Source organism: Anarhichas minor, unplaced genomic scaffold (assembly GCF_050575085.1).
Source record: "Anarhichas minor isolate MPS153535 unplaced genomic scaffold, ASM5057508v1 ptg000136l, whole genome shotgun sequence".
Taxonomy (NCBI): domain Eukaryota; kingdom Metazoa; phylum Chordata; class Actinopteri; order Perciformes; family Anarhichadidae; genus Anarhichas; species Anarhichas minor.
In genome coordinates, this window is record NW_027466582.1 from 11,810,878 (window position 1) to 11,838,511 (window position 27,634).

General features: G+C 45.1%; 1 protein-coding gene across 1 annotated transcript; it reads right to left on the reverse strand.

The window, feature by feature from the left end:
- Positions 1–224: 224 nt before the first annotated feature.
- On the reverse strand, positions 225–27,523 carry sipa1l1 (signal-induced proliferation-associated 1 like 1). Its single transcript, XM_076084057.1, has 24 exons — positions 27,178–27,523; positions 26,054–27,063; positions 25,560–25,782; positions 25,003–25,133; positions 22,287–22,475; positions 21,352–21,526; positions 20,236–20,339; positions 19,755–19,912; positions 14,455–15,034; positions 11,607–11,705; positions 11,168–11,343; positions 10,467–10,757; positions 10,047–10,196; positions 9,330–9,463; positions 6,364–6,461; positions 5,859–6,132; positions 5,600–5,810; positions 4,519–4,716; positions 3,688–3,856; positions 3,024–3,249; positions 2,471–2,641; positions 2,039–2,150; positions 1,817–1,895; positions 225–368 (listed from the first exon to the last, which is right to left on the reverse strand). Exons 1-24 carry the CDS (start codon positions 27,521–27,523, stop codon positions 225–227), a joined length of 5,448 nt encoding a protein of 1,815 aa, XP_075940172.1.
- Positions 27,524–27,634: the final 111 nt, after the last annotated feature.

The window sequence follows — 27,634 nt, forward strand, 5'->3', positions numbered from 1 at the left end:
CTGTGGGGACTGCGGCTGGTCGATAATATTAAAACCCGCTGATGGTTGAACCCAATGGAAGATGGTCGGAGGGCTTAGCGGCATCAGGCTGATTTGGGACCAACAAGTCTCCACTTCTCTTGTGCACAGTTTCTTCCCCCCCTCTGCCTCTCCCGTCCAGACTGTTCGTGCTGATGTATGCATGTGTGTGCGTGCGTGCGCGAGTTGAAATGTGCGGGTCGGAGTCAGTTCATGTCGATGGTGTTGAAGACCCACTCGGTGAACTTCTTGAGCTTGGCGGCAGAGGTCTGCGACTCCTCCTGCAGTCTCTGGTTGTCGTCCCACAGCCTCTTGATCTGACCCTGAAGTCTCCCCTTCTCATCGCGCTCCTGTGGTAGACGGGGAGAGGTTGGGAAAATCAATCAATCAATTAAAGCAGTTAACTTTGAAGAAAAAATGTACTCGCACTCAAGATTCAATGGAAACCCCTTACTGTCTGTGTAAATATAATAAACAATATCTGGTGTTTACATAAACCTCTCAGCTCTGCAGACTGTGAGTCACACTCGAGAGAACTTTTAAGGGCTTTGTGGGCAGATTTTTTATCAGTTGACACTTTGAATCCGCCAACAGCACAACGAAAGTGAATCCCTAGTTGGGTGCATGAACATAAATATCGAGCCAGTTAAAGAAAACAAACTGTGGGGAGGTTTGCTTCATGCCGTCAGTCAGCTGCAAGCTGATTGCTGCTGGCTTGAGGGTGGTTGAAGGAGGTGAGAGAGAAGCTTATTAGTTTCCCTGCTGTCAAACTCATCGACTGCTACTTAAAAAGAAATAAGTGCAGGCGGCATAACGCTCTCCGGTATTTCACAGATGGCAGAGAATTTACGAAGAATTGCGTAAGAAACTAATCGCACAGACCACAGAAGAGGAAAAGGCCTCGCTGCCAACAGGTCTGGATTGTTAACTAGCAGCTCAAACCTTTAAAAGCTTCCAGTCCTGTTGGCTAAGAATGAGGTGACAGAATGAAAAATGATGCTGCTTTTATAAGCAGAATTTGGTGTAAATAATCAAACCTGTCTGGTATCATTATTAGAGGCTATTGGTTGTGGTATAATGGTGAGGAAGACGCATTGGGCGATGTCGTACCAACTGAATATATCCATCTAGCTAAACCTTGTTGCTGACTTTCTTCACAGCCGCAGTCTTTTGTGGTTCCTTGAAATGAGAGACTGTAATACGGTTTCTTTATTTGACTATAAAGGAGACTTTTAGGAGTAGCTGTACATGTCTTTTGCAGTTTAAATGTGTGGTAAAAAATCTGAAACTCTCTTGGGAGAGTCTCACTGGAGAGTTAGCATGAATGAAGATAGTTGTGTGAAATGCATCACACACACACACTCTAAAGCAAGCAATCCTGAAAGTTGTTTGTTTTCCAGTCCTCTCCTTCCAGGTGATTTGAAGTCAAAATAATTGCTGAGTGCTTTCGAGGGAAATCTGAGTCAGCAGTTAACAACAATGAGCGATGAAGCGGAACCAAATCAACAGCAGCAGTGCTCAACAGCTGACTGTGCGTTTTATATTTAAGACAAAGTGTTCATTTACACCATCTGGAGCTGTTCAGTTGTATGCAAATCAACCAGGCCTTTCATTTTTCATTCCTTCCGGCACTCGAATAGAGAGGAAAGCCAGGAAATTACCTTTTAGCACAACACAGAGTGGAGGTTGTAAACATGCAGACAAAAGTTCTCGATGCAGCCCAAAACAATCAACTAAAACTGTACATGTGTATATAATATACATATGTATGCGCACGTGTTTGTGTTTTCCCTCCCACCTTCTTCAGGTCCTCCTGCAGCATCTTCACCATGGCCTCCAGCTTGGTGACCTTCCTCTCCAGCCCTATGTGACCCTCACTGTGGATAAGAAAGCAGCACATAGCAGGACTTTCACATACATCAGACGGATACATTGAGATAGATAAGAAGGAAACAGTGTGCGAGTGAAGTAAATAAAGATTACAATCAAACTGGTAAAGAGCGTGCGAGTATGGTGTTACCTCGACGAGGGCCGGGACAGCGGAGCGGGCTGCAGCTCTATGTGTGGCTGTTGGGGACTGGAGGCACCGCTGCTTCTGTGGTTTGAATCTCCGAACACGTAACTCCTCTGGACTGGAAGCAGAGAGAAACGGACAAAGGATGAACACAAGTCATGTTAAGTTACAAATACACACAATCAGCAACAGATGCAGAATGAATTTTAAAATGCCTTATTATTATTATTCATAATGTAAAATGCATACACGAGTGGTGTAGCGCTGCCATGATGACAGCGAGTATCATAATTACTTGATACTAGCTTTAGACCAATTTGATGTTCTCTTGTCATTTATTTAGGTCAAGTGCTTATCTTAGTGCATCTTGTGCCTGTGCAAGGAGATAAATCACATTAAAGAGAAGACATGTGTGCGCTTATTAGCAGCTGGTAATACCGTAGTGTGTGTTTCTTTCACCCTCAAAGGTATTGGCCACATCCACCAGGTGTGTCCACTCTAGGGGGCTGTCTCTGTCTTGAGACGGGAGGGGCATCAGCTCCTTAGGGAGAGGTCCGCGGTGACGCTCCACCAAATCCACCAATGATGTGTCAGATGCCGAAAGGTCGCCTGTCAACGGAAAACAAGTTGTGGAAAGAACGGAATGTAAAATTACCCTTTTTTTTTTTTGTTTTAGCCATTGTATAATTTCAATCAAAAGAGGGCAGCAGATACACATGTGGAGCTGAATCAGATCTATCACACACTGCTTCAGTTTCTTAGTTATGTTCTGTTGTAATCATAAATATAAACAAACCACATGACTTAGTGGGGATGTATAAAGCTCCTTTTCCTGCACTGCTTTCACTCCATGTATAAAATGACCACATAACATAAAGAGCTACGATTACAAAATACAGTCTTTTACAAATCAATAGAAGCACCTTTTCAGTGTGAATAGATTCCAGCTGTTATAAATACCTCTATGGGCAAGACACCTACACCTTCTTACCGTGGAGTTTGACTCCCAGCTTATAGGAAGGCCGTCTGAGCGGAACACCGCGGGTGGTGGGTGAGCGTGGGAGGGTGGAGCAGCTGAAGAGAACATCTGCGCTGAGTGTCGGTTCCGTTACGGAGCTGCACAAGGTAGGAAGGCGTTGGCCACGATAGATGCTCTCATCCGATAGGGTACGATGGAGCGAGCGACGGCGGCCGAGAGGCTGGCTTGGTGGTGATTTCTGGCCGTGCTTCACAGGACGGGAGGAAGCGATGAGGATGTGTTAATTGTATTATATCACTGAGAAACAGGATCTGCACCCATTCATTCTGTGGGGTGAACACCTGTATAGAGACCAACGGCGTCAACACTGCTGCATGTGTAAACTTGTGGGTACAAACTTATTGAGGTTTCCAAATGTTCCCGTCCCATCACAAAGATATCTTTGAAAGATGCACATTTAGTGGGTACTGTGTCAGGAGCAGAATTATTATGACTTGATTTAGCCTCGTCTATAGAGCAGTAATCAACTGTACTCACTACAGTAGAAAGACTCAGTGATATACAAGAGGTGTAAAAACCTGGCTAGCAGCAGTTCAGTAATGTTAAGACATGTTCCTGGGTGTCTGTTTACAGGTTGTTCCTGTAACAAGGGTGACAAACAAACCTGCAGACGTACCTTTTCCTTATGTCTGCGTGGTGGTGGAGGGCTGTCTGGGGCAGAGTGTCTCTTCACATCTTCCTCCATCGTAGATTTGGCATGAGGCTGGGGCGAGTGCATGTCCCGAAGAGAGGGCCTGGCTGCTGGGGTTGGAGCAACCTCCACTCCACCCTCTCCCGGAGACTTCCTAATAAACACACACAGACGCAAGCCAGACGATTCAGCAAACATATTCAGGAGGAAAATGGTCCACGCCGCACTGTTAATGCATCGTCCTTATATAGTAATAGCATCGACATATGAAAAGAAATATGTGGTCGTCAGTGTCCACAGTAGTGCCTTTAATTGCATTCAGTTAAGCCTCGAGTGCAATATGCTCTTCAACCACAAGGGGGTAATCGAGTAGTATGCATATTATTACTACAGGAAGACATAAAATAGTAAAGCAAAGGGATTAAATGCAGATTTATGAAACATTCCTAAAATAAAAACTGTCATTGAAAATCTCTTAATGTAAAATTTTGTCGCCCCAATATACACAAAGGGATGAAGGGATCACCTCTGACACAGTCATAAATGCAACATTATAAGCTTTAAAAAGGGTGGTATTGGGATTGTGAATGAGTTGCATTACATTGTACAAGTCCTCTTCTTCATTTGTCCAGACCTCAACCCAGGTCTGGTTCACTTGTTCCAAACTGTCTCAAACTACAGCAGTGATAAAAGACCAGGCATTCCCTTCTAAAGTTACACAATCATGTATACAGTTTAAATCCACTGCTGGACTGGGGAACTACAATGACAGACACACTTAATTGTTTCTTAATTTGTTTTCTGCTCCATCCTTACTTGCGTGCGTCTCCGAAGTCGACGGAATTGATGGTGGAACCGGGTTTCCTCCAGCCAATCAGGTACTTGGACTGAGCTCCTTGGCGGGGGTAGAAGCTCTTGGGCCCAGGGGATGATGAGGACTGGGATGAAGGGGACGTGGTTGAAGAGGAGGAGGAGGACTCCTCTCTTGGGGAGCTGTGGCCTGAATGCCTGGCACTGATGGATAAAGGAGAGCAACAGAGGGGGGGGGGGAATGAGAGGAGTTATTATCAAATGCATCACAAATAATAAAAAAACAAAAGAAGCTTAGACCCTGATGAAAGAGGTTGACAGGTTTAATCATAATCCTGCATCTTTAGGCAGTGGCAGGTTTGTTTTATGGATTCACCGGATCTCTATAATCTTTAGAGATGACAATCTGAAAAAAATTGCCTTATACAATATACATTTTTTCTTAAGTGAAGCATTAATAAAAATCTCAATAGTTTAACATTTTAATACTCTCGGAATTTCCAGGAAGGAAATACATAGTTGAGTTATAGATGGAAGATTATATAAAGTACCACCTGCGGTCAAACTCATTTCAGAGCCCTTCTTTATTCCCCCTTCACCACTTTGACAGAATACAAATGTGTCTAAAATGCTGGACTGATGATTTTCAGGTCATGAACTGTAACTGGACCCGAGCGGGTGAATTAAGACTCGCTCAAACAGGAAGAACAAATCACTGGAGTTCTCTCGGCTCCAGACACCGATTGAGCTATGTAAAGGTGGACATGTGTTGCACATTTCCTGAGGCCTAATGTGGAAAGATAAGAGGGAGTTAAGACTGCTCCCGTGCTTGGTTTCCAGGAAACACTTAATGAGAGCGAGGTGGTCTAGTGTGTGTTCCTCTTGGGCGGAGAAATATTAGCTCGAGTAATGAGAGTTGGAAAACATTCTGCAGAGGTCAAGCAACTGCTGCGATGTCACATGACAAAGTGGAAGAGATCAAAATTGAAACTAAGACTGAAATTAGATAAAACTTTTATTGAGAGAAAATTGAGAGAACTGAGAAAAGCTTCTCCTCACACATACACAAACACACATAGACACATACCTGGAGTGTGAGCCAGCATCACTCAGACTGAAGGTGCTGCTGTCTCTAACAAGGAGATGAGTAGGCGGGCTTCTGCCCGTCCCCTCCACACTCCTTTCCACCGGAGGGCCCGGGGACTCGGCTGCAGCCGGCGACCTCTCCAGCATCCGGCGGCCTCCCTCTGTGGGGCTGTGCCATGGAGACGCTGACCGCTCCCTGCTCTCCCTGCTCTCTCTGCTCTCCCTGCTCTCTCTGCTCTCTCTGTTCTCTCTGCCTCCGCTCGGGGCCAGCAGGGAGGTGGTGCTGCCATGATGAGAGTGGGGGTGTGTGTGGTGAGAGGCTCCGTACGAGCTGGTGTCTATGCCGCTGTCGGCAGACGCCCCCTGGAGGTAGCCTCCTCCGCCCAGGCCATTGGGCTCCGGCTCACCCTGGTCACCGCTGGAGCCTCCGCCCGCTCCCATTTCGTACCATTTATCGCTGTCGCTGTGGCCCCCGCTGGAGGCTGTGCTGGATAGAGTGTTACTGCTGGAGTGCCCAGAATAAGGGCCGTCCGACTGCTGGAACAAGGAGAAAGTGGAAATGACAGGTGAGGGAGATTTCTATGTCAGCGATCATTAATATAACTTCAGACTAAAGTATTATTTACTATGATTACATAATGAAATTTACACTGTATGCTAACATAGATGCATCTGAGCCGCAGAAGAAGAAATCAAAGAGGGGTTACAGATCAGGGTTCAGAACCCTGATGGTGTAAATAGTGTAAGACGGGTGTAAAGCCTGACCTGGCTGCTCTTCTTCGGGGACAGGTGGATGACCTGCTCCTGTCTTTGGATGCGGGGACCTCCAGAGTAGCCTGGACCAGACTTGGATGCTGGGGCCTCTGCAATAAATAGGACAATATACACAGCTGGGGTTGGTGACGAATTCATGCACACAGCCTGCGGTACAAACAGATGACTTGTTGATGACTAAACAGAGAAGTCGTTCTGCTCTCTGCTCACTCGTGTGTATTTTGCTACTACAGCACTCATGTTTCCTGGAGGTTCATAACGATGACACTGGTTTCACTCCGACTCTGCCCGTGGACAAAAAAAACAGATCCCTTGTCTTCAAAAGTAACACGCATCAAACAGAAATGTGTCCCCCAGACAGCCACTGCTGGCTTTGTTTGTTCTGGGCAAGCTGTTCACAATGCGTGTGTGTGTGTGTGTGTGTGTGCGTCCTGAAGCAAAACTCGGGGTATAAATGGGACTGTTGTGAAATTGTCTACATGTTATGCAAGAAGACATACAAGAGTAGGCAGCTAATGACCAAAGCACCGTGAGAGGCAGAGCTGAGGGAGGTATCATAACATCTGCTAGGATGAATCTAGTAATGTAGTGCCCCCCCCCCCCCCCCCGATATTTTGCGACAAACCACAGACACAAATTTCCCAGCATCTTTGGTTAATGTGTACACTCCTGTAAGCGTTGTTCAACTAAGAAAAAAAACACTGTTAGTAGGTATTTAAAAATTGCTGTGCAAAGGAAGGAAACACATTTTCTGCATCTCACCGCCCAACGCATGAATTAGTCATAAACCTGCCACAGTATATCAAAACAAAATTGAGCAAATGCTGTGTTAAATAGATGCAACAGGACAACCTGAGGCAATAACTACTCTAACTGGTGCAGTGGCCATTCAGAGCGTGGCGATTTGGAGCGTTGCCGTTTGTAGCGGGCTGACTGCTTGGCTTCGGGTTTTGCCGCTTGCAGCGTTGTCAAGAATCGATCATCGATAGTTGACTCCAGGAATAAAAGTGAAGAGAGTTTGGTTGTAACGTTAGTATATCCAGCATCCAGCAGCAAAAGCGACCCGCAGTCAATGAGCCAGGGCCTGTAAAGGCTCGCTGTGGCCCACATGCTGGACTCAGTCTGCAGGGACCTGAAGCCCCGCCTCCGCCGCTGTACAGCACGCTATCGCTTGTTTATTCAAAGGTTATCAATATTGAACATGTGCCGTGTGTCCAAATTGCACCATATTGAACAATGGGAGTCCTTGGGTCCCCAGCTGTACACCCACCAAGTGTGAAGTAGATCAGATGAACGGTTCTCGAGATATGCGACGACACACCCAAAGACTGAGAGACAGAGATTCCTTGCTTTGTTGTTAGATACAAAACCCAGTAGTGGCTAAACGAATGGCAAAAGTAATGTCAGTTTGTGTGACAGGAAAGCAAAAGTGAGTATTCTGCCCTCTGCATGACTTAGTTATTTCTGGACCGAGCACGGCCACATCATCATCGCTGAAGACTTAACGGGTCAAGGGGTTAAAAATGGAAGGAAGAGGAAAGGACAGAACAGAACATCAAACCACAGAGGCAGCCGAGCAGACTGTGCAGGGCAGGACAGTTGGCTGAGGCAGTCGAAGCTGGCTCAGCCTGCATTGTTCCACCCTGACCAATAACGACATAAGTGCTATAAAACAACCACAAAATGAGAGACTCGGGCCTTTCTCTGTGATTGTGGCGGTCAGGAACAGGTTGAGGACACGGTTGAAAGTAGGCTGGTCCACAATCAACCAAAGCTGGGATTCAGAGGATCGGTAGAGGAGCATGTAGCTTTTTTTGGCTTTTAGTGCTGGAAAACAAGAAAAAAAACTCCCAAAGAACAGTGCATGGGAGGATACTCGTAATTAAATGAAAGCCAATATAAAAAGGATGAATGAGAGGAGAACATAATCGGCCGTGGAGAATGAGGAACAGTCTGGAGGAAGTGAGGGAAGGAAACACAAAGAGAAGGTTGGCCAACTGCGCTGACAGGAAAGAGAGGAATGTCGCCCCTTTCCCTTTCTTCTGTATTAAACCTTATAGAATAGAGGGAGAAAAAGCCATATACTTTAATTGAGATCACCGTTTATATCATCCCCCCCCACCCCCCTTCAATAATTATCACTTTCCCTTTTCTGTTTGTCTCATTATCTTCCCACCTTTTTGTCTGTTTGCAGAGACATCAAGACCTGCTCTGTGAAGGCAATATAATTCACAGCTTGCAGAAGAGGCGGCGGATGAGGGGGAGGAAGAAGAGAAAGATTGTGGATGCTGTCAGAGTTGCTATCTCAGCTCCAAAAAACTGTCACTAGCAGAAGAGGAGGCACACACAAACACTCTTCTGGATATACCTGTCATTCCAACGGATTTAGTAATATGAATAATATGAATGATTTATTTTCCGCGTTGCCCCCCCCCCATGCTATTCAAGAGTCAAGTGCCTTCACATATCAAAACATATCACATACACAACAACCGCAGACGAATGTTTAGAAAACCGGTTCGAGTAAGAACACATTTAAATGACTGAAAACGTTAGAATCTAACTGCAATATTAAGCCACGGCACCAAAGGGAACCTGAGTGTTTCTCAACCTGGACCATATTCCCCCACGTGTGTGTGTCTAAGTGACTCATTTTGTTAGAGTTTGTTAAATTGGAGGACAGACTAAAGATATATGGCTAAATATTAGGCTGACATGTCACCTATCGTGAGAAAATGAGTTATTTCTCTTTCCATAATGTTGTGAATCACTAATAACAATCTGAGCTCGTCAATGGAGGGAAAAAAAAGCAATTTAAGTGGACGTACATTAACGTTGCAGAATTTGCAAGCATCTGCAGCTAATTAAAAACATGGGAAAATAGGGTTGAAAAAAATACTAGTTACCCATTAGTTTTACTGTATATTCTCCACTATTTCTCCATAACATATATTCACCTGTTGACCCTCGTTCGGCCCCGCCCCCTTCCTCCATTCTCGACCAATTGGGAGTGGACTTCCCACTGGAACCGCCCTCTCCAGCCCCCTCCCGTCTCTCTGCAGACATCGGAGAGTGGCGGCTGCCGACAAACCTGGTGAATGAGCAAACAGGAACAAAATCACGACGAGTTGTTTTATATTCTGCTGTTTTTATGAGCTAAATGTGTTTCCACTGATTAAAAATGCAGTGCAAGAAATAACAATGCATTTGAGTACAGGCTGCAGTGGGTGGAAATATAAAAAAAAAAAAAAACGCTCTGTCAAGAGCATTACAATGTACAAAGGCACACATCATCTCACTGTCCTACACCAACGTAACACACTGTTACAACTGTGGGAATGAGAGAATCAGCTGCGTAAGTGTAAAACAGGAGCAATAAGAGCTGGAGATACATTATGCTTTCTAAAAATAAAAACTGAGTAATGCGCTTTGTAACCCAATAATACATCAACTCATGACTACAATCATGACAATTTTCTCTCATTAGTTTCAAAAGAAAGTACCTAAAGGCAGCAAAAAGATGTGTGTGGTACTGAAGGAATTTGATGCTCCTGATATGCTTTTCTGATCCGATATATTGAAACTTGAATAAAGAATCCCTCTGAAACAAACTCAACCACAGACAAACACAACCCCCCCCCCCCCCCCCCCCTCCCCTCCCTCCTCTTCCTTACTGCTCAGGCATGGACTTCTGTCTCCAGTGAGCAGAGCTTCCGGAGGCGTCACTGGAGCAAGAGAGGTTGCTGGGAGAGCTGCGATTGTGAGGGGAGCGACCCAACGCCAGCGAGGAGGCCAGGCTGTAGCTCTCACTGCCCGGAGACATCCTGGTTTACCAACACACGCACACGCACACACACACACACACACACACACAGGAACTGTAAGAATTGACGGCCACGTGGAAATGTTGGAACTAAAGTTAGGAGCAAAATGTTCTTAGTTGTGCCTTCAGGAGGTAATTCCATTGATTGCTACTTCCCATACATGCTGGATGAGTAAAATTAAATGACTATTGAATACTGAACAGGCCCTCCTTCTAAAATATAAATATTATATTCTAATATTCCATATCTAAAAAGCCGAGGGGCTCTAACCTCTTGGTATCCAGGGGCCGGCCATCGCTGCTGACGCTGCGTGGGATGACTGCTCCCCTCTCCAGCCTCTCAGCTGACAGGGTCTTCCCCACTGAGCTCCCCAGGCTGATGGCCCGGTTGGGCTGGTGGGGCTGCGGCGAGGCAGTGAGTGACTGCTGAGGGCTGCTGGACGTCCTCTGCCACTTGTTGTTGTTACTGCGGAAGGGAAACTTGAATTCGAAGGAGCCGCTATCGCTGCTGCTGCTGCCCTTGTATTCTGACACAGGCATCCGATAGAGCTCTGAACAGCCTCTGTACAAGAGGAGGGAGGACATTTTGTTTGAGAGGCAAGTGTTGTGTGTGTCAGTATTGTATATAGCTTATATATCTTGGCAGGGATTTGTGACTTTTTAAATGCTGGGTGCTCAAGTAGGCTTTTTGGTCTCTTAAAAAGGCCACCGTAGTTCTCCCACTAGCTTGGAACCGGAGGAGTAGGAGTATTCAGGTGGTTGCAATCTGCAAACTCACCACTAGGTGCCACTAAATCCTATGCACCGCTCCTTTAAAGTAAAGTGACGCACCACTGAACTTCAGATATGAAAGGACAGCAATTCTGTTCACTGTTTCTCCAGATAACTGAAATACTATATCAATGAACAAGTGGTGCACATAAGAACTTGAAAATGAAACAATTGATGGCACCTCTCCCCATCCCCACCTACCTGCGTGGAGTGGCGTCATCGTGTGGCGGAATGATAACGACGCGCACCGTCACCGAGGTCCGCAGGAGGTCGATCATCTGCTCGTGGGTCAGCGTTGCCACAGCGACTTTGCAGATTTCTACCAATCGGCTTCCCTGTCGCAGTCCTGCCTGCCAGGCGTAACCGTATGGCTCCACCTGTTAGGGACACAGTGTGATTACATTACTACTGCAGCAGTGAGATGATTAATAATCCAATTCAGTAACATCCAAGGCAGAGAGTCTTCACCTAGTTATGTTCAATGAGGAAAAAGAAATACATCAATTATAATCATCGCGTTAACAGAGTAAGTAAGTAGAGTGAGGCTAATAAAGCATATTAAGATCTTCAAGGTAAACATGTTCTACCTCAATAAACTAGATTGTTTTAGAGCACATTTGAGTAAAGGACAGACGGATACCTCGGCCACGATGCCTTCGTAGTTCACGTGGAAGCCCAGCTGCCCCAGGCCATTTCGACGAAGCGTCATCTCTGATGTCTCGCAGCCCTTCGTCAGGAACTGGACAAAGGGAGGGCAGAGAGAGGCACAAAGACCTGAACATTAAGTGACATAAATTATCAGAGGAGACTCTATGAGAAAGAGTTGAGAACAGAAGAGGGGACATAGTGAAAAAGCACCGTGAACTTTTCTCATCTTCCAAAACAACAATGTTTTTATGTGTAGAATCAGTTTGGAAACACTTTTAACAGAATACTGGGATGATTTATAGGATTATCTTCTGCAAATTATTATGGTCTGTAAATGTGTAGCTCAGTATGTGTGTAAACACGCTCAGTGCATATGTACACATGCTTTCTATTTAGCGCTGAAGAGGAGGCTTTTTATGAAAATCCCTAAGAGATTCATGGCCATAAATAAAGATCAGTGCTCCAGAAACAGCAGCACACCTCTCACTGCATTCACTCACACTCACACACACACTCACACACACACACACACACACACACACACACACACACACACACACACACACACACACACACACACACACACACACACACACACACACACACACACACACACACACACACACACACACACACACACACACACACACACACACACACACACACACACACACACACGAGACAGATGAAAGCCGGTGTGTCTCTTGATGTGACACTTTGGGCTGTGTTCACACAGAGACGCGTCGCTTAGAAGAGACACCGTTTTTTTTCATTAAAGGATGCGTCTGTTCAGGCAGGGCGGGGAACGCTGTGACACAGCCACGCGTCTTTTTCTCAGGGAGTGGGGAGGAAAAGTTGATAATATTTACATTTCTCAACAGCCACGATCACCAAAAGCCAATCCTCCTTCCTGGCTACTTGTTCATTGAGGTCAGTCACAACAATCTCTTCCTCCCTCTAGTGTCGCTCCTGGCAGCTTCAGGGCACCTTGCGTGTCTTTGTCGGAACAGGGCAGCTCTATAGTAGTCGAAGCATGCGTGAATAAATAATGCTGCATGTACTGGCACCTGATATGAATTGTTATGATGCCCTCTGAGTGTGGGCGTGGGAGAGGACGAGAGTGCAAGAAAAGGGGGGGAACGTTAAAGAGCGGAGGAAGGGAGATAGTTCCAAAAAGCGAGTGGCCCCGAGGCCACTTCCCTTCCTCTGGCACTGAGGTAGTCCAAACGATAGAAGATTAACGGATGCATAAAATGCAAACATGAAAGTGATGTATTATTGGGTCCTGATAACGATGTGTGTTGTGTGCAAATCAAACATGGAGGACTCAATCCAGGTTACGTAAATGCATGATAAAAACCATCACACACACACACACACACAGTGTCGGGAGAGGCTGAATGTTGGCTGAATGTATTCTGAAGCGCTGATGATTGCATAAGAAAACACCTTTTTTTCTATCCAGTTTCCATGGAAACAGCTAAGGAAGAGCTAGCTCCACTTCACCGTGTGTGTGTAGGTGTATGAGCCATTAGGAGCATGTTGTCCAGAGGTGTTTCTGAAACTCCCTCAATAAGCCGAGACCAGTAATGAGACAGCAGCTTTGGCATGTAGACAAAGAAAATGTTATCACGCTGGCAGATTGACAGCTAGTAAACATAGTAGAAGAGACTGAGTGGGCCAGGTACACGATCAATGGCAGCCAGCAGCAATTTAGTCCATTGATTTGGTTTCTCAGTGGTGGTGTTACAGGTCGTTGTCGATCCGTACGCATCCCCCTCACGGCACGCATGTGAACCGCGGCTAAATAACACAGTTTAACGTTAACCATCACAGTGTGAAGTAAAGTTTTATTGTGATCAGGACATCGGCATTTATGCTTTTTATTAAGCCGATCTCTGATAATGTTACGTTGTAAACAACCAATCCGAGTTGAAATTGACCGGAGGAGAGCTGGTTAAGTGGCTAATGTTGATGAGATGTTTTCACAACAACATAAATAGATATTAGAGATGAACTACGAGCTGTTTAAAATACCTCTAAGCAGCTTGTCATACGTCATTCAAAATAATGACAAGATTAGTTTTAATCAATGAAAATACAATATTTTACTTCCTATTCATTTGAATTGTGTGCCTTTAGGAAAAGAAACACTATAAATTACATTCACAAAGTAAAATGATAACATTTAGAATTTAGAATTTTACACCGACTTCAGAGCGGTTACAATGGTGTTTGGGAAGGTAGCCTTGTAGACCAGCTGCTATAATCAAACGCCAAAATGGATCATCAACGATCTGCAATTAGCATCGGCAGCAAAAATAAACATGATAAGATCTCTAAAAGTTATATTTGTTCCCTTTTTTCTTTTGTGCTGATCCGATCCGTGAGTTTTATGATCCGTTGCACCACTGTTTCTCAGTAATGGTCCGCTGACATGAATCAACGTGTGTCACCTCTTCCATTCTCTTGTCTTACTCAGAGTCTCCCAACAACCACGTGGGGTCTGGTTTAATTTTGCAGCGTGAGCAGTGCCCCCCCCCCCCCTATCTGGTTACAGGTACCGAGAAATCACCGTGTTGACATGGACACAAGCTACATTATGTTAATTATCAACTGACCCGATTTGATTTGGGATATGTAGTTGCCTTGCCTTCAGCTGTGACAGCAGAGGGCAGGAAGTCCAACAAATGTCAACGTTTAATATAATTGTGAAAATAGAGCAACTACTTATTAATTATATTACAAGCAAGAAGAGGTCATTATCACAGAGTACACAACCATCAGTGTCATCACATATGTATGTATGTATGTATGCATTGGTGTGCGTGTTTTCTAACCTCTAGACGTTTGACCACCTCTTTGAAATCCTCCGTGTTATTACCGATGCTCCTCAGGGACGCACTTTCTCCCCGCTCGTAGAAGATCCGCAAAGAGGCGGGGCTGCTCAGCGTCCAGCCAATCACGTCCTTACTGGCACAGTTAAACACCACGGCCTTGGCTTCCTGGTCCAACAGGATGAGGAAGTCATTGGAGACGGCCAGTAGGGCCTCCAGCTCCACTCCGGTCCCGTGATCCTCAACGTGGACCATCCACGTCACCGCCCCGAGGCTGCGCACCTCCGCCCCCACATACGGCCGGCTCTTCTCCTTTTTCTTGTGGGCCAGTGAGATGAACGGGAACTTTCCGGAGGGGTCGATGGGTGTGCTGGTGGTGTGGCGCTCGGCCAGGTCGCGCAGGTACTCCTGGCGCGTGCGGGTGGCCATGGCGCGGAACTTTTGAGACTTGTGCGCGGCGTTTTCTGCGTTGATGACCTTGGCCAGCAGGAAGTCCCGGAACACAGAGGAATTGGGAAAAGTCACGCCTTCTGGGATAGGAGGGCCGAAAGAGGGCACGTCTTTGGAACGAGTGACAGCCACACTGCAGGGAGAGGAGCAGATGAGGAAGGGAAAAGGAGGCGAGAGGAGAAAGAAGGAAAAATGGAAGGAGAGATCAGATGAGTTGTTGTTTCACAAATCAGTTGTTCCAGTATTGACCAACAAATTAGTTGCGGTTGCAGTGGGTATTTTGATCCGGCATCATAAATCACGCGGCTTTAGATGCAGTGTTTTATAACAGTTCATCTACTCGGGATACCACATCACATCCAAGCAAGTATTTATGTCATTAAGATTTAAAAGCAAAAAGAAAATGCTGCCCGATTCTGCAACAGAGTTTGTTTTGGTACAAAGCCTCATGCTGTTTGCTCACTCAAGTATGGGAACATAAAAAGGCACAATCCTTGACTGCTGTATCATTAGTCAGGACAAAAAAAAAACACTGAGGCTGAATTTAAAAGTGGAAAAGGAAACAGACTTAGTTCCAGTCTCTCTGTTCTTCTTGCTTTATGGTTTCTGTATTGTTTTTATTTAAATTAGTTGTTTACTACCATCTTTATCTGCCTAAATGCTGTACATAAGTTTTTTTTAATTAGCTATTGTGTGGAAGCTATGTAATTCTTCTACTGCATGTACTTCATTTCCACGCCCTATAGCGCCCTGTTTTCCGAGGGGAGAGAACTATTCCAGATCTCCTGCCCGAAGCCCCAGAAAACCCAGAGTGAGGGAAAAGGAAAACGTGGCTGTGAAAGGAGGACCGTGTGAGGAAACTCTGAAAGGATGGGGAAGGAATTGTTTACTGGAAGAAAAGTATTTTTTTCTGTTATGTGAGACAAACAGACTTACAACCATATCTGTGCCATGAAATGGCCTTTTATATGACAAAAAAAAGGCACATTGTCTGTACACAGGCGACCTTTCCTGTTCTCAACCCTCTTCCTGACCGCATGAGCTCAATCACAGATCCTCTCTCAGGTGATAATTACTGACGAGAGTGGCACCGGAAGTCGGAGCCCTCGTCCCACGCGCCTCCCTGCTGACATGTTGCCACCGGGATTAATCGCTTTGTCTAATAAGCAACTAAAGTCAAAATGTCACCCACATATTTCTAAACATACCTCAGAGACACCCTGTCCTCACCGGAGACGTGTGGTGTTCAATTATACCAACCGTCAAATTGTCGACACCTCAATTTCCACCTTTCCTCGTTTGTGACGGACAGACGAAAGAGAGGAAACATAATTTTATGGCTGAGATTGTATGGAAAAGTGACTTTTTAATAGTGCAATGTTGATACATGAATGATGGGAATACCCTCAGTACATGCTACCATGTCAAGAAGTTGCCTGCATTGCCTACATTTGTACTGAACGCTCTTCCCCTGTCCTTTTTAAGGCAACTCCCCAGTTAATGTGCGAAGAGCATGAAAGTACTTGATTGTTCTACTTTATAGCGTAAGTGTTCTACGCTCTAGTTTAAGTGGCTGTGATCAATATTTCATATTAACAATGGATCACGTGTCCTATATGCCTGTGTGAAAAGGAGTAGCTCGTAGTGATTTTGCAGTTCCTCCTCAACTCTATTCAATTTAACACACTTAAGCTGTACACATTATGATAATAAGCCACGCTCTGCACTCATCAACGCTGTTTCCAGCTGAAGCAGGCAGCTATTTATTGAAAAAGCTCAAAAACACACTGCGCGATACCCGCCCAGCGCGAGACAAACAGAGAAGGTCAGCGACCCCTCTGGTGAACATCGTGGAGCATTGAGCAGCTAAAGAGCACGATGTCTTCTTCTCAGGGATTGGTGAACGTGTAAGAGCTAGTTTTCATCTCTCGGCATACTAGCATATGAAGTCACATTTAAACTGACAGCCCTTACGAAGTACAAAGTGAGCAATATACTCTCGAGGCAATATCCACCTGCTTTTCTGTAGATGAAAAATGAATCATGCCGGGTATTTCAGAGAGGACCAGCTGAAGTGGTTATAAGCAGGCTGAACAAATGGTTAAAATAAAACGTGACCTTTTATTCCTATTGTTCTCCATCACTACAAACATCACCCAATGCATTACACTGGAGCTCTAAAAGCACTCGGACTGATCTCAAACACCTGTGCGTCAGTCAACCAAAGACCTGTGACTCATGCAGGACAGAGACAAGCGATGGGGAGAGAGAGAGAGACAGAGAGAGAGAGACAGAGACAGAGACAGAGAGACAGAGACAGAGACAGAGAGAGAGAGAGAGAGAGAGAGAGAGAGAGAGAGAGAGAGAGGGGAAGGTAGAGGTGTGAAAGCCAGAGAACAAAAATAACTGAATGACAAAAGAAGAGATTGAATGAGAGGAAAAGGAGAACAGGACTGCTGGGCTGAGTGATCCTTGTGGCAGGAGGTTTGGCTGTAGAAATGAAAGAGCACATTCCTGTGGTTTCAGTGATTTGTGGTCTTATAAATATCCAGTGCGTGGGCAGCTCCGCTCTTCCAGTATCTACGACCTGCTGCCCACTGAGGCAGCGAAAGAGAAAGAACATGTCAATACCTATTGGAGTGGGTGGCTAAGAGGTGTACTGTGTGCATGTGTGTGTGGATGTGGGGACTGGGTACATAGAACATGTTTCTGGTCTACAAGTGAAAACTAGTCCTCAAAGCAGAAACTATGTATTTACTGTTTACAGAATTTAGGTTTGCATAGTGGCGGTTTTGGCGAGGTTTAGTTCTAGAGTTAGGGAACTATATAGTGTATACTCTAACACGGCAGGGAATGGGTCGCAAATTTTTTTTTACGCAGCCAGAAGTGACACGAGAGAGGGTGGAGCCAAGTGCATCCGAACGCCAAAGACAAAATAGATTTTACTTATTAACTTCAATGAAAACACACCGTCAAAGACGGACAACTACCGAGCCAGACAACTTTGTAGTGACCTGTCAATCACAAGGTAGACACACCTAAAGCATACCCTGCTTTATCGTCTATTTTAAGCTAAATGGAACCATAACTTACTAAATTAACATCACGCTGTATTGAAGAAGACTTGAAACTAGCGATTGAGACCATAGACTTGTGTTTATAATGTTAATGAGGTAATAAATCAAGTGAGAAGAAGGGCCAGACTTCTATACAATCTGACCTCTTTTTGCCACCAGAAGAGTCGCACACCGCTGTCCTTTAGAAGGTTTATGGCACTTCCGGATTGGATTCGCTCTTCAGAATCAGAGACTCTGAAATAGATTTCTATGGGATGTGACAGGGTCATTGACACACTTGTAATGTGCAGTGGACTGCGCAGAGAGTTGAATGTGTACCCCCCCCCCCCCCCAAAAAAAAAACCTCTCATGAAATTAAAAATAACTAAAATCAAGATGTGGAAGGAAGTGAGTAATTCCTCACACCACTGAAGACGTGTTCACTGGGAGTCACGTTCAGTGTCACCATTGCCTCATTCTATGTGACGCTTGTTTGTCTTGTCCAGTGATAGTCTCACAACTGCGATGATGCATCTTTGTGAGAAAAAGAGCTGAGGTTTGGGAGCAACAGCTTTAGAGGCCACAGATATATTAAGTACGACAATGATGTGTGCTGTATTTTCCTGCCGTGTGTGTATAAAAACGTTCCCTAAAAAAAAGCTTCAAAGCATTTAGGTCAACCGTACTTGATACATCGTGACTCAGTCAATTCCCTGTGGTCACTATGAATCGGAAATTTACATCTGAAAACCTGGCGGTAGTGTGCGAGTGTGCGAAATTAGTATTGACTTCAGAAAACCTAATTAACACTTGTGAATTACAGAAGGCACGTGTAAGCAGTATTTGCTCTATATTCCACTTCATTCCTGAGCTCTTCGTTCACGTGTGCGTTTCTGCTCAGTAATGAAGTAGCCCCATGGGGGACAATTAAGACCTCACACAATGTGCTCAGACTGCAATTAAAATAGCTATATGTGGGAGAGGGAGGAGTCAAAGAGAGCAAGATATGAGAGAATGACAGAAAGCTAGATTAAAAAGAGAGAGGCAGGAATAAACGGAGAATGAAATGTCCTTCATAGCTGAACGGGCAGAAAGTTCATTATTTCTTAAAAGTGACTCCACAGTAGAGTAGTACAGAGGGCTCTGCACACTCACAGCCTCCTATAAAATAGAGTGGTGGAACTGCAAAGGCAACCATTTGAAGCGACAGATAAGAGCATTGTTATTTCAGCAGTGATGGAAAGGGATTCATGAAAAGAAAAAGGTCATGTGCATACTTTTGTTAAAACAAAGTCCAAATTATCTTAAATAGCCTTTTCTCTACATGCATCTACTGCGCTGGCATCAATATGAGATGACACATTATAAAACAACCACTAGTGCAACACCGGTTTTTGGATAAAAAGTTAACTTTTTTTTTACTGAGCTGGTGTTAAAATGCCATGAAACTGACAATCTACATCCCAATTGTCTTACTAATTCCATTTTACCACCTCAAGAAAATCAGCATGAACCACTAAATTCAGCTGTTAAGTGATTTCAAAAGTCGTCGGCTGAATAATTGGTCTGGTAATAGGCATTCCTTCATTGTGTTTTTCAGTCACGCACACGCAAGCTCGCCACGCTCAGACACCGCCCGTCAGAGAGCACATCGGAAACAGCAATCTTTGGGCTTTATCAGAAGATAACCCATTGGCAAGATAACATGCAGCTGCGATGTTTGTGCGATAGAAAACATTGTTGCGTTGATACAACACTCTAAATACTCAAATATACACAGAGGTGAGTACATCCCACCTGTAGGAGCCGTTTTCTGAACACGGGTTGTGAGCACGCACAACCACAAAGACGTGCTGGAAGTGTGAGCGGATGTTTTTGGGGGTGAAGGGGAGGGCCCCGGGTTCCTGGAACACGATCGTGACGATATCGTTCCCGATATGACGCTTCCGCAGTAACTGGAAAAGCACAAAGACAGCAGGAGAAACTAGAGTTAGATATGGAGTAATATTAAATAATAACATGAGATATCTAGAAAATGCAGAAAAACTTTAAACCAGAATTACTTAAAAATATGTCATAGAAAGTCTGCAGTGCTTTATCTCTTTCATTATCTAGACAATTGCTACTTAAGCCATGTGCAAAATGAGTGAAATGATCGTAGGCTCATCTGTGACATTCTGACCTAGATGACCATGTTCATATACATAAATAGCTGCAACATCCTCGTGGACATAAAGACGTCAGTGTGTTGGAACTGTGAGCCCCGTCATTCACCTACCTGTTGCTTATTGTTGGGTGTGTACGGCAGCATGGTGGACACGTGGAACATGATCTCATAGTCCTTGTAGTTGGTGTACATGGAGTGGGTGCCCGTCGAGTCAGCTGTGGAGGTAGAATTACACGTGGAAAATTATATTTTGTAACCATAAACAACTATCGCAACTATCGCAACTCCCACACTATGAACACGTATGACCAAACATTACCTTTGTGTTACCCATCTTCCTCTGCTGCTGTTCAGATGGCAATGTGTTCCCTGAGCTCTTATAAGTCTCTCGCCCCAAAGAGAGTCCCTGCATGTAAATAACCACCTACACAGTGTATTGATGGGCTCTGTTCAGGGAACTAAACCGCCACAAGGTGTTTAAAAGGCCATACTTAAACTAGCTACATTACTTCAATTAATTACACTCCTTCTATAGGGAGTGCTTTGCATGGCTGTGTTTAATCAACGAGAGGCTACTGAAGGTTGTATTGCATGTCTCGCAAATACGGACTGGGACTTCCGGTTCTCACAGAGCATTATGGGGGATGACTTAATTGACATAAGAATAGCATGGAGTTAAATATCAAAGCAGACATGATGGAGACATCAATCTTGTCTGTGGCAAATGCAGAGGTGGGCGGTCAAAGGAGAGAGGAAGAGAACACGGAGGCTTTCAACTTCTCTAATAATCTGACACCGGAGGCCATCTGTCACGTGTCCGTAATGTCCGTGCATGTTTGATGTGCGCACAAGATTGGTTTACCCACAGTGGTTTCAACTACTGTCAGATGTGAGTCTGTAACACCGATTATGAGTCTTCAGAGGCCAAGTGCTCTCCAAGAAGAGAGTGTTCTTTATGTACTTCTTATGTACACACGTCTTTATGTACTTCTTTTTCTTAATTGATGAGACAGTTTGGACCGCTAAGCTGATAACATTTGCTGCTTTCTGATATCAGTCACCGAGAATTATCCTTTAAATCAATGAGAGCTTCTACGTAGTGTGTGTCGATCAATGTTCACCCTGCTGCTGTGGGTTAGGCGAGCGTTTCAGTGTCACTGTGACACCGTCTGAAGGCTTCACCGCTGTATTTGTAGGACAACTTGAGATTTCGGTACATGTACATACTCTTGGCGTCCAGCTGGGCCCGGTACTTGGTGAAGCCTTTGAGTCGAACCCTCTCCCCCAGCAGATGGAGGAACTCCTCCAGTGCAGGACCAGCTGAGTCATTGTTGTACATCTCCTCCTCGCTGCTCTGGCCTGCCATGCAGTACATCACCCCCACTTTCCTCTGGAAACTCAACTATTGAGAGAACATAGATTGTTGCAATGAAAAGGTGTGGAGAGGGGGGGGGGCGTATTACTGTGTAGAAATCATGTCTGAGTAACCACGTTGACATTTCGGGGGGGACTCATGTTGGCATTTTAAGAATAAGCACCTTGCGTTGTTCTGCAGTGGTCGCGGTGCCATTTTCCAGAGAAATTATGTTGACATTTTCAGAGGTTCAGCTTTTGATGATTGCATCAGGGCGCATGAGTATCAAAGAGCTTGTTTTGTATTATTCTCCTTTTTAAGGTCGAGGTGCGTTTGTGTGTGTGTGTGTGTGTGTGTGTGTGTGTGTGGTCACATTGTGGAGATTGTCCTTCCTTTTGGGGCATAAATAGAGTGTGTGGGGGGCCGATTTGTGAGGTTTCTCCACTTAAATCCCACATAATGGTCTGTGGGAGTGAATGGATAAATTCAGTATAAGAAAAAATATATATAAATATATATATAAATTAATAATAAATAATTCTGCTTCACAATGAGACACCCCCCTGTGGGAAAAATAACACCTACACATTAAATGATTCAGAGAATGTTCTGTACATAGTACAGGACAATGTCAAGGAAACGTGCGTCTTTAGTTAAAAAAATGATCAGTTACGCTGAATGGATAGTATTTTTTTTCAGAATGATGATGACAATTTGAAGAAGAAAATAGAGAAAAAATAGAGAATTCTTCCAATAAATGAATCAAAGTTACCGAGTGCAAATCCGTTTCCTAACTGCGTCCACTTACCCCCTGCTCATCCAGCTTCATTAGCTGCTCGGTGACCTTTGGTGTGTTGAGTGCCAGGCGCAGGCAGTGGACGTTGAGCTCAGGCACCAGGTGCTCCAGCACCTCTTTGAGGGGCAGGCCTCGAGCTAGACCGTGCTTGGATGTGGAAGGTACTGCATCTTCCAGGATGGAGCCCCTCAGGGTATTCAGCTGGAGACAGCACAACCAGAGGGAGAGGAGAAGGAGAATTGGGAAATACAAGGATCAGGACAAGAATTGATTTCTTGAGTTGTTTCAGACTACACACTGTTGTACACTCTTTAATCATTACTGTTGCCGAATTACTTTTCCTTATACTTGAGTAAATCATATGTTTGGTGACCTGCATTGTCTTGGTCTGCGGCGTTCTCTACAGCAGTTGTGTGGCTCCATCGTTAAAGACATTTTTCTTACAAGGCTATATTGCACGTACTGCCTCCTTATCTATGTTCTCTACCGACGCCTAAAACTATCAGCAGCTACAACTTCTGGTCATTCCTTTAACCTACACCGTTTTTGGTGAAAGTGCTTTTAAAGTTGTTGCACTCTAACCTTGGTGTGAGCTACAAATACACGTTAAACTAGAGTATATTTTAATTATTGCTAATTAGCAACAGCAATTTGCTGTCTGTTGCAGTCCAAAATAAAACAATGCAAACTATTATTTTCTCCATTGATCAGTATAAAATACTTTACTTCTCTTATCGACGAAATGAAACATTTTGAAACTCTCCCCAGTGTGATTTTATCTTAAGAGTCTATCTCACTGCAGTATAACTGAACCAGATTTAGTCTGGCTTAGTAGATTTGCTGCTTGGATCATTTTTATTTTGGTTCTGAACATTTTTGGCGGGGTCCCTCCCTTTCTGCTCAGAAAGCCATCAGTAGAAACCTAGTAAGTCTATGTCTGGAAACGGCAAGAAAGCCTGTTATGAGGCCCGAAGGCCTGCATAATTATATTCAATTTACAGCATAAGAAGGCTCTTTTCAAAAGATAATCACGGCCATCAATGCATCACGGGCTCAAAATCTACATATTTTCCTACAAAATCCAGGATAGAAATTGTTTGTGCCAGACTACATAAAGCATGCATGTTGGTTTTGCTGCAGTAGTTTTCAATAAAATGACTCTTGAGGCAAACTCGAGGACGAAAGCCATGAATAAATCAAGAGGACTGTTAAAAGGACCAGGACCTACATAGCCATCGAGAACAAATGAAAAGAGCTGGATATCTGTAGTGGTCCCAAGGCTCTTAAGATTCACTTATGGTGTTCAGTAGGCCCAGGGTTGGTGCCAACACCCTCAAGTTTAAACAAACTGAAGAGAAGTACTCGCCCTTAAGAGACGGCAATAGCTGCCCTTATAGTGGACACTGGACATATCTCTTTAACATCAGCGCATCCCACCCACTCCTACAAAAAGCACACATACTGTATATAGCTATACCTGCCCAGCACCGTTTTCTGAAAATAGCATTTCTGAAAAAAATGGAGGAAAACGCAGCACAGTAGGTTGTGCATCATGACCGAGTGATTGGAAGGCCTATTGCTCATGGTGCTCCTCGATATAAAGACCAATGCTTTGGGTGTCTACTAGAATACCGTTGGTGCTATTTTAGTCTCATTTAGCTGTGAAATGGCACAGCTCAGTCCTTCACAGATGAAGGCTGACAAAGATGGTAGGTGGGCGTTCAGCTCAGAGAATGAGGACATGCATCTCTGGCTCGAGTGTCTATAGGAGGGGATGGCAGCAAACGCCTCGAGGGATTCACACAAGACTTCCGATCGCTGCGAACTGTATATGGAGCATCGTGAACAAACAAAAATGTAATCAAACGCATATAATAACTTGAGGTGGTGTTAAGGAATGGAGGCAGCGGCATCTAAGGTCTTGAACCATATCTGAAGCTTTTATAACGTCTCCCACCAACTGTGTTTTTCAATAAGCAAGGCTATGATCCATTACTCCTACACAATTTGAACTCATAACAGCATCTCAGCAACATCACTCGGTACAGAGTGTACTACATACTGACACACTTGTGAACATGAACATTCACGGCTGCAGAGAGAACAGCTACAAACACAGTATATGCTGGTGAATGGACCGTCACGTTACACAACAATCAACAAATCAAGATAGTGAGAAACAATATCTGTGTGTGTGTATTGCCTCATTCGTTACGGTCAGATGTCTGAAAGGACTACTCAGTTGTAGATAGTCCTCAGATCCTCTTTACAAATACGTGCTATTTTGTATGTTTTGTACGTGGAGAACAAAATGCTGTTCGATGGTTCAACCAGACTGACGACTGAAAGGGCCAAAGACCCTTCTGCTCAACAAAATACATACCCAAAATAATTACAGCCCAAATGAATCGTTGTCTTTTAATAATGGGTCCCTTGCACTTTTCTGGACCGGATATCAAATTAATAACCAAAGGGCATTTTGGGGGGGGGGGTTGGTTACAACATAATTCTCCCCTAGCATGTAACATTGTGGGAACATCAACTAAACACAAGTTTTGATAATGTAATTCTTCATCATTCTTTTGAGGCCAAAACTATTTTAAATGTAAATACATTAATGTTTGAATTACACTCTCTTTGACTCTGTTAAAATAGTCACTATTGAAGGAAAGAAGAAGAACATCAGCATCACAGGTGACTCCATGTTCATGTGTCCATTTCAATGTACCTCACTCGTTCTGAAGATGACCCTGTAGTTATACTGCTGGCCGTGCTCCTTGTGTTCATCCAATTTCTCCCGCCTGAGACTCACTGCTACTGGGCCCAGGTTCTCATCTACCCCCAGATAGTTCCAGTGTTCTAGGGGTGAGGAGGAATGAGATTTGAGGCAGGGATGGAGAGATAAGGAATAATGGGAACGAGAGGAAGAAATCACAGAAGGGAAGAGAACTTGGGAAATTAAAGGGCGGCTTTGTCACTCTACTGGTCTAATGCGGGAAGGAGGTAAAGCCTGACTCAAAAATGACTGCCTCCTCCACTGCTTGCCAAATACAGGATGCAGCACATGCATGAATAATAATTATTTTGCCAATTGTCTACAAAACATTTAAAGCTTGGCTGTTAGCAGAGAATAATAGCGATATAGTCTTTTAAATGATCATAACATACAGTCAACAGCATTTAAGAAAGACAACCTCCACACTAGACAAAAACAGAAACAGTCATCAACAATCAAGAACTATGAGTCTAGAAAAGCCCAAATTGAAACTACCCTATTTTGCTCACCTCTGAGGTAGAAGTACTTTCGGTAGTAATAGGTGCCGAGGTCAACATGTTCCACAATGTAACGCTTGGACCGGTCAGCATGTTGGCTCGGCCCGTCCTTGGCGACCTCCAGCACTGCCACACCAGCGTTGGTAAAATGAGTAGTGAGGGTGGCATCCAAAGGTCCTTCCTCTGTACTGCCTGAAGAAATGCTCGAGCTCCCACCACTTCCTATGCTGCCTGGCTGTGAGATGAAGGACAAGGAAAAGTAAACTGAGTAAGCTGACGACCATATTATTCATTTAATCTTCACTGCATCTTCAAAATGCAGTAATCAACTTTTAAGTTTTCTTCCATCTTGGTGTTGAAATGGCCAGAACGTTCAGGAATCAATATTACAGACTGCAGTCTTAAGATCAAAACTAAAGAGCCTGGAAATCTTATTTTTTTTAAACAAAGACAAATAACCATATATATTTTTTTATCTAATCATTTTATTCTTGCACTAAACATACCTGTTTAGCAGAAGAGATGTTCCTCTCACCCTCTCCACCAATCTCATTCCTGAAACAAGGGCAGCTGAGCACCAGGTCGTTGCTCTTGTCATCACCAGGGTCCAGGGCAGGGTTGGTACCGTGTCCTCCTCCCATCCCCTCCTTGCTCAGCTCCTCTTGTGAGCCACAGGGCGACCCGTACACTCCACTCTGATTGGAGGCGAGGGAGGACGTGGCCGAAGCAGAGGCGGCAGCAGCAGCCGAGGCGCCGGTAGTGGTGTTCTTGCGTTTAGACCCAGATTGCCGACTATGGATCACCTCATTGAGGTCAAAGAGCAGAGACTGGATGTCAAAATGGGCAAAGCCTTTTTGACACACCCAGGGTTTGGGAGGTGGGCCACTGTCATCCCCTTTCCCCCCGTCTTCAGCATCCGAGCCGGCTCTCGATGTGTCGCCCTCCACCTTCACGCTCCGCAGCTTACGGAATATCGATTCTCCGCCCGTCTCAGACTTTGACCTCCTCTTCAAGTGCTTCTCTCGTTCCTTCAGCCGACTGGCAGGACTTCCTCTGGCTGGACCTAAAGCTCCGTCTGGCAGGTCCAGTGCAGCCTGTTTTGTTGGGGCCACGGTAAGTAGCTCTGTTAGCTTCTCTGGAGCTGGGCTTCGCTGATCTGGGGCCTCGAAGGACTGGTATCCTTTTAGCATGTCAAAGAAGCTCTCTCCTGAAACGCCATGTTTATCTATGGATGAAGTGCTGCCATACTCGCGGTGCATGGGCGTCCACCCGGAGAAGGACCAGCCCTCATTGCCGTCCACATCCAGCTCGCTGATTGTTATATCACTGTTACTGCGCTGGCGGATGCGCCTCATGCCTTTGCGAGGTGAGCCCAGATAGCCATCTGGTGACAGAAAGCGGTTGTCCTTCCCCTTGCTGTGCATCTTGTTCTTTAGTGTGTTGTGGATGTTGCGCAGCATGGATGAGTCCTGTGGGCTTATCAGGTGGCCCAGCTTGGCTGACAGATTGCTGTGGGCTGTGACGGCTGACACCGATCCTCCTCCACTGCCACTGCCACCACTACCACTACTGCCACTTCCTCCTCCTCCTCCTCCACCTGGTCCCCCTCCAACAAGTCTTTCTCTATCACCACTTCCTGATCCTGAAGAGCTGGTGGTGTTGGTGGAGCTGGGCGAGTCAGTTTCCACAGTAATATGCCAAACACCCCCTCCTCCCCCTCCCCCTCCTCCTCCTCCTCCTCCTCCTCCTCCTCCATCCTTCCTCGGGGGCCAATCAGCCACACGAGCCCGAACCCCCATCTTGGGGACGCCAGGGTTGGTGCCGGTGGTGGTTGAAGAGGAGATGTGGGCGCTCTCGCTGCGTGGCGGCGGTGCCCCTCCATTGGGCAGTCGCAGGCGGCGGGTATAGAACTCATCAGAAGCCGGCACTGAGCCCCCGACCGAGCGCTCTGTCTGAGAACGCTTCAGACTGGTCATGGTGGAGATGGGAAAGGGTGTGGGGAGGGGAGATGGGAGGGAAAGGTAGGGATGAGTTGCTGATGGATTTAGATTAGGGTCAACATAATGCCCACTGAGTGAAGTAACGAG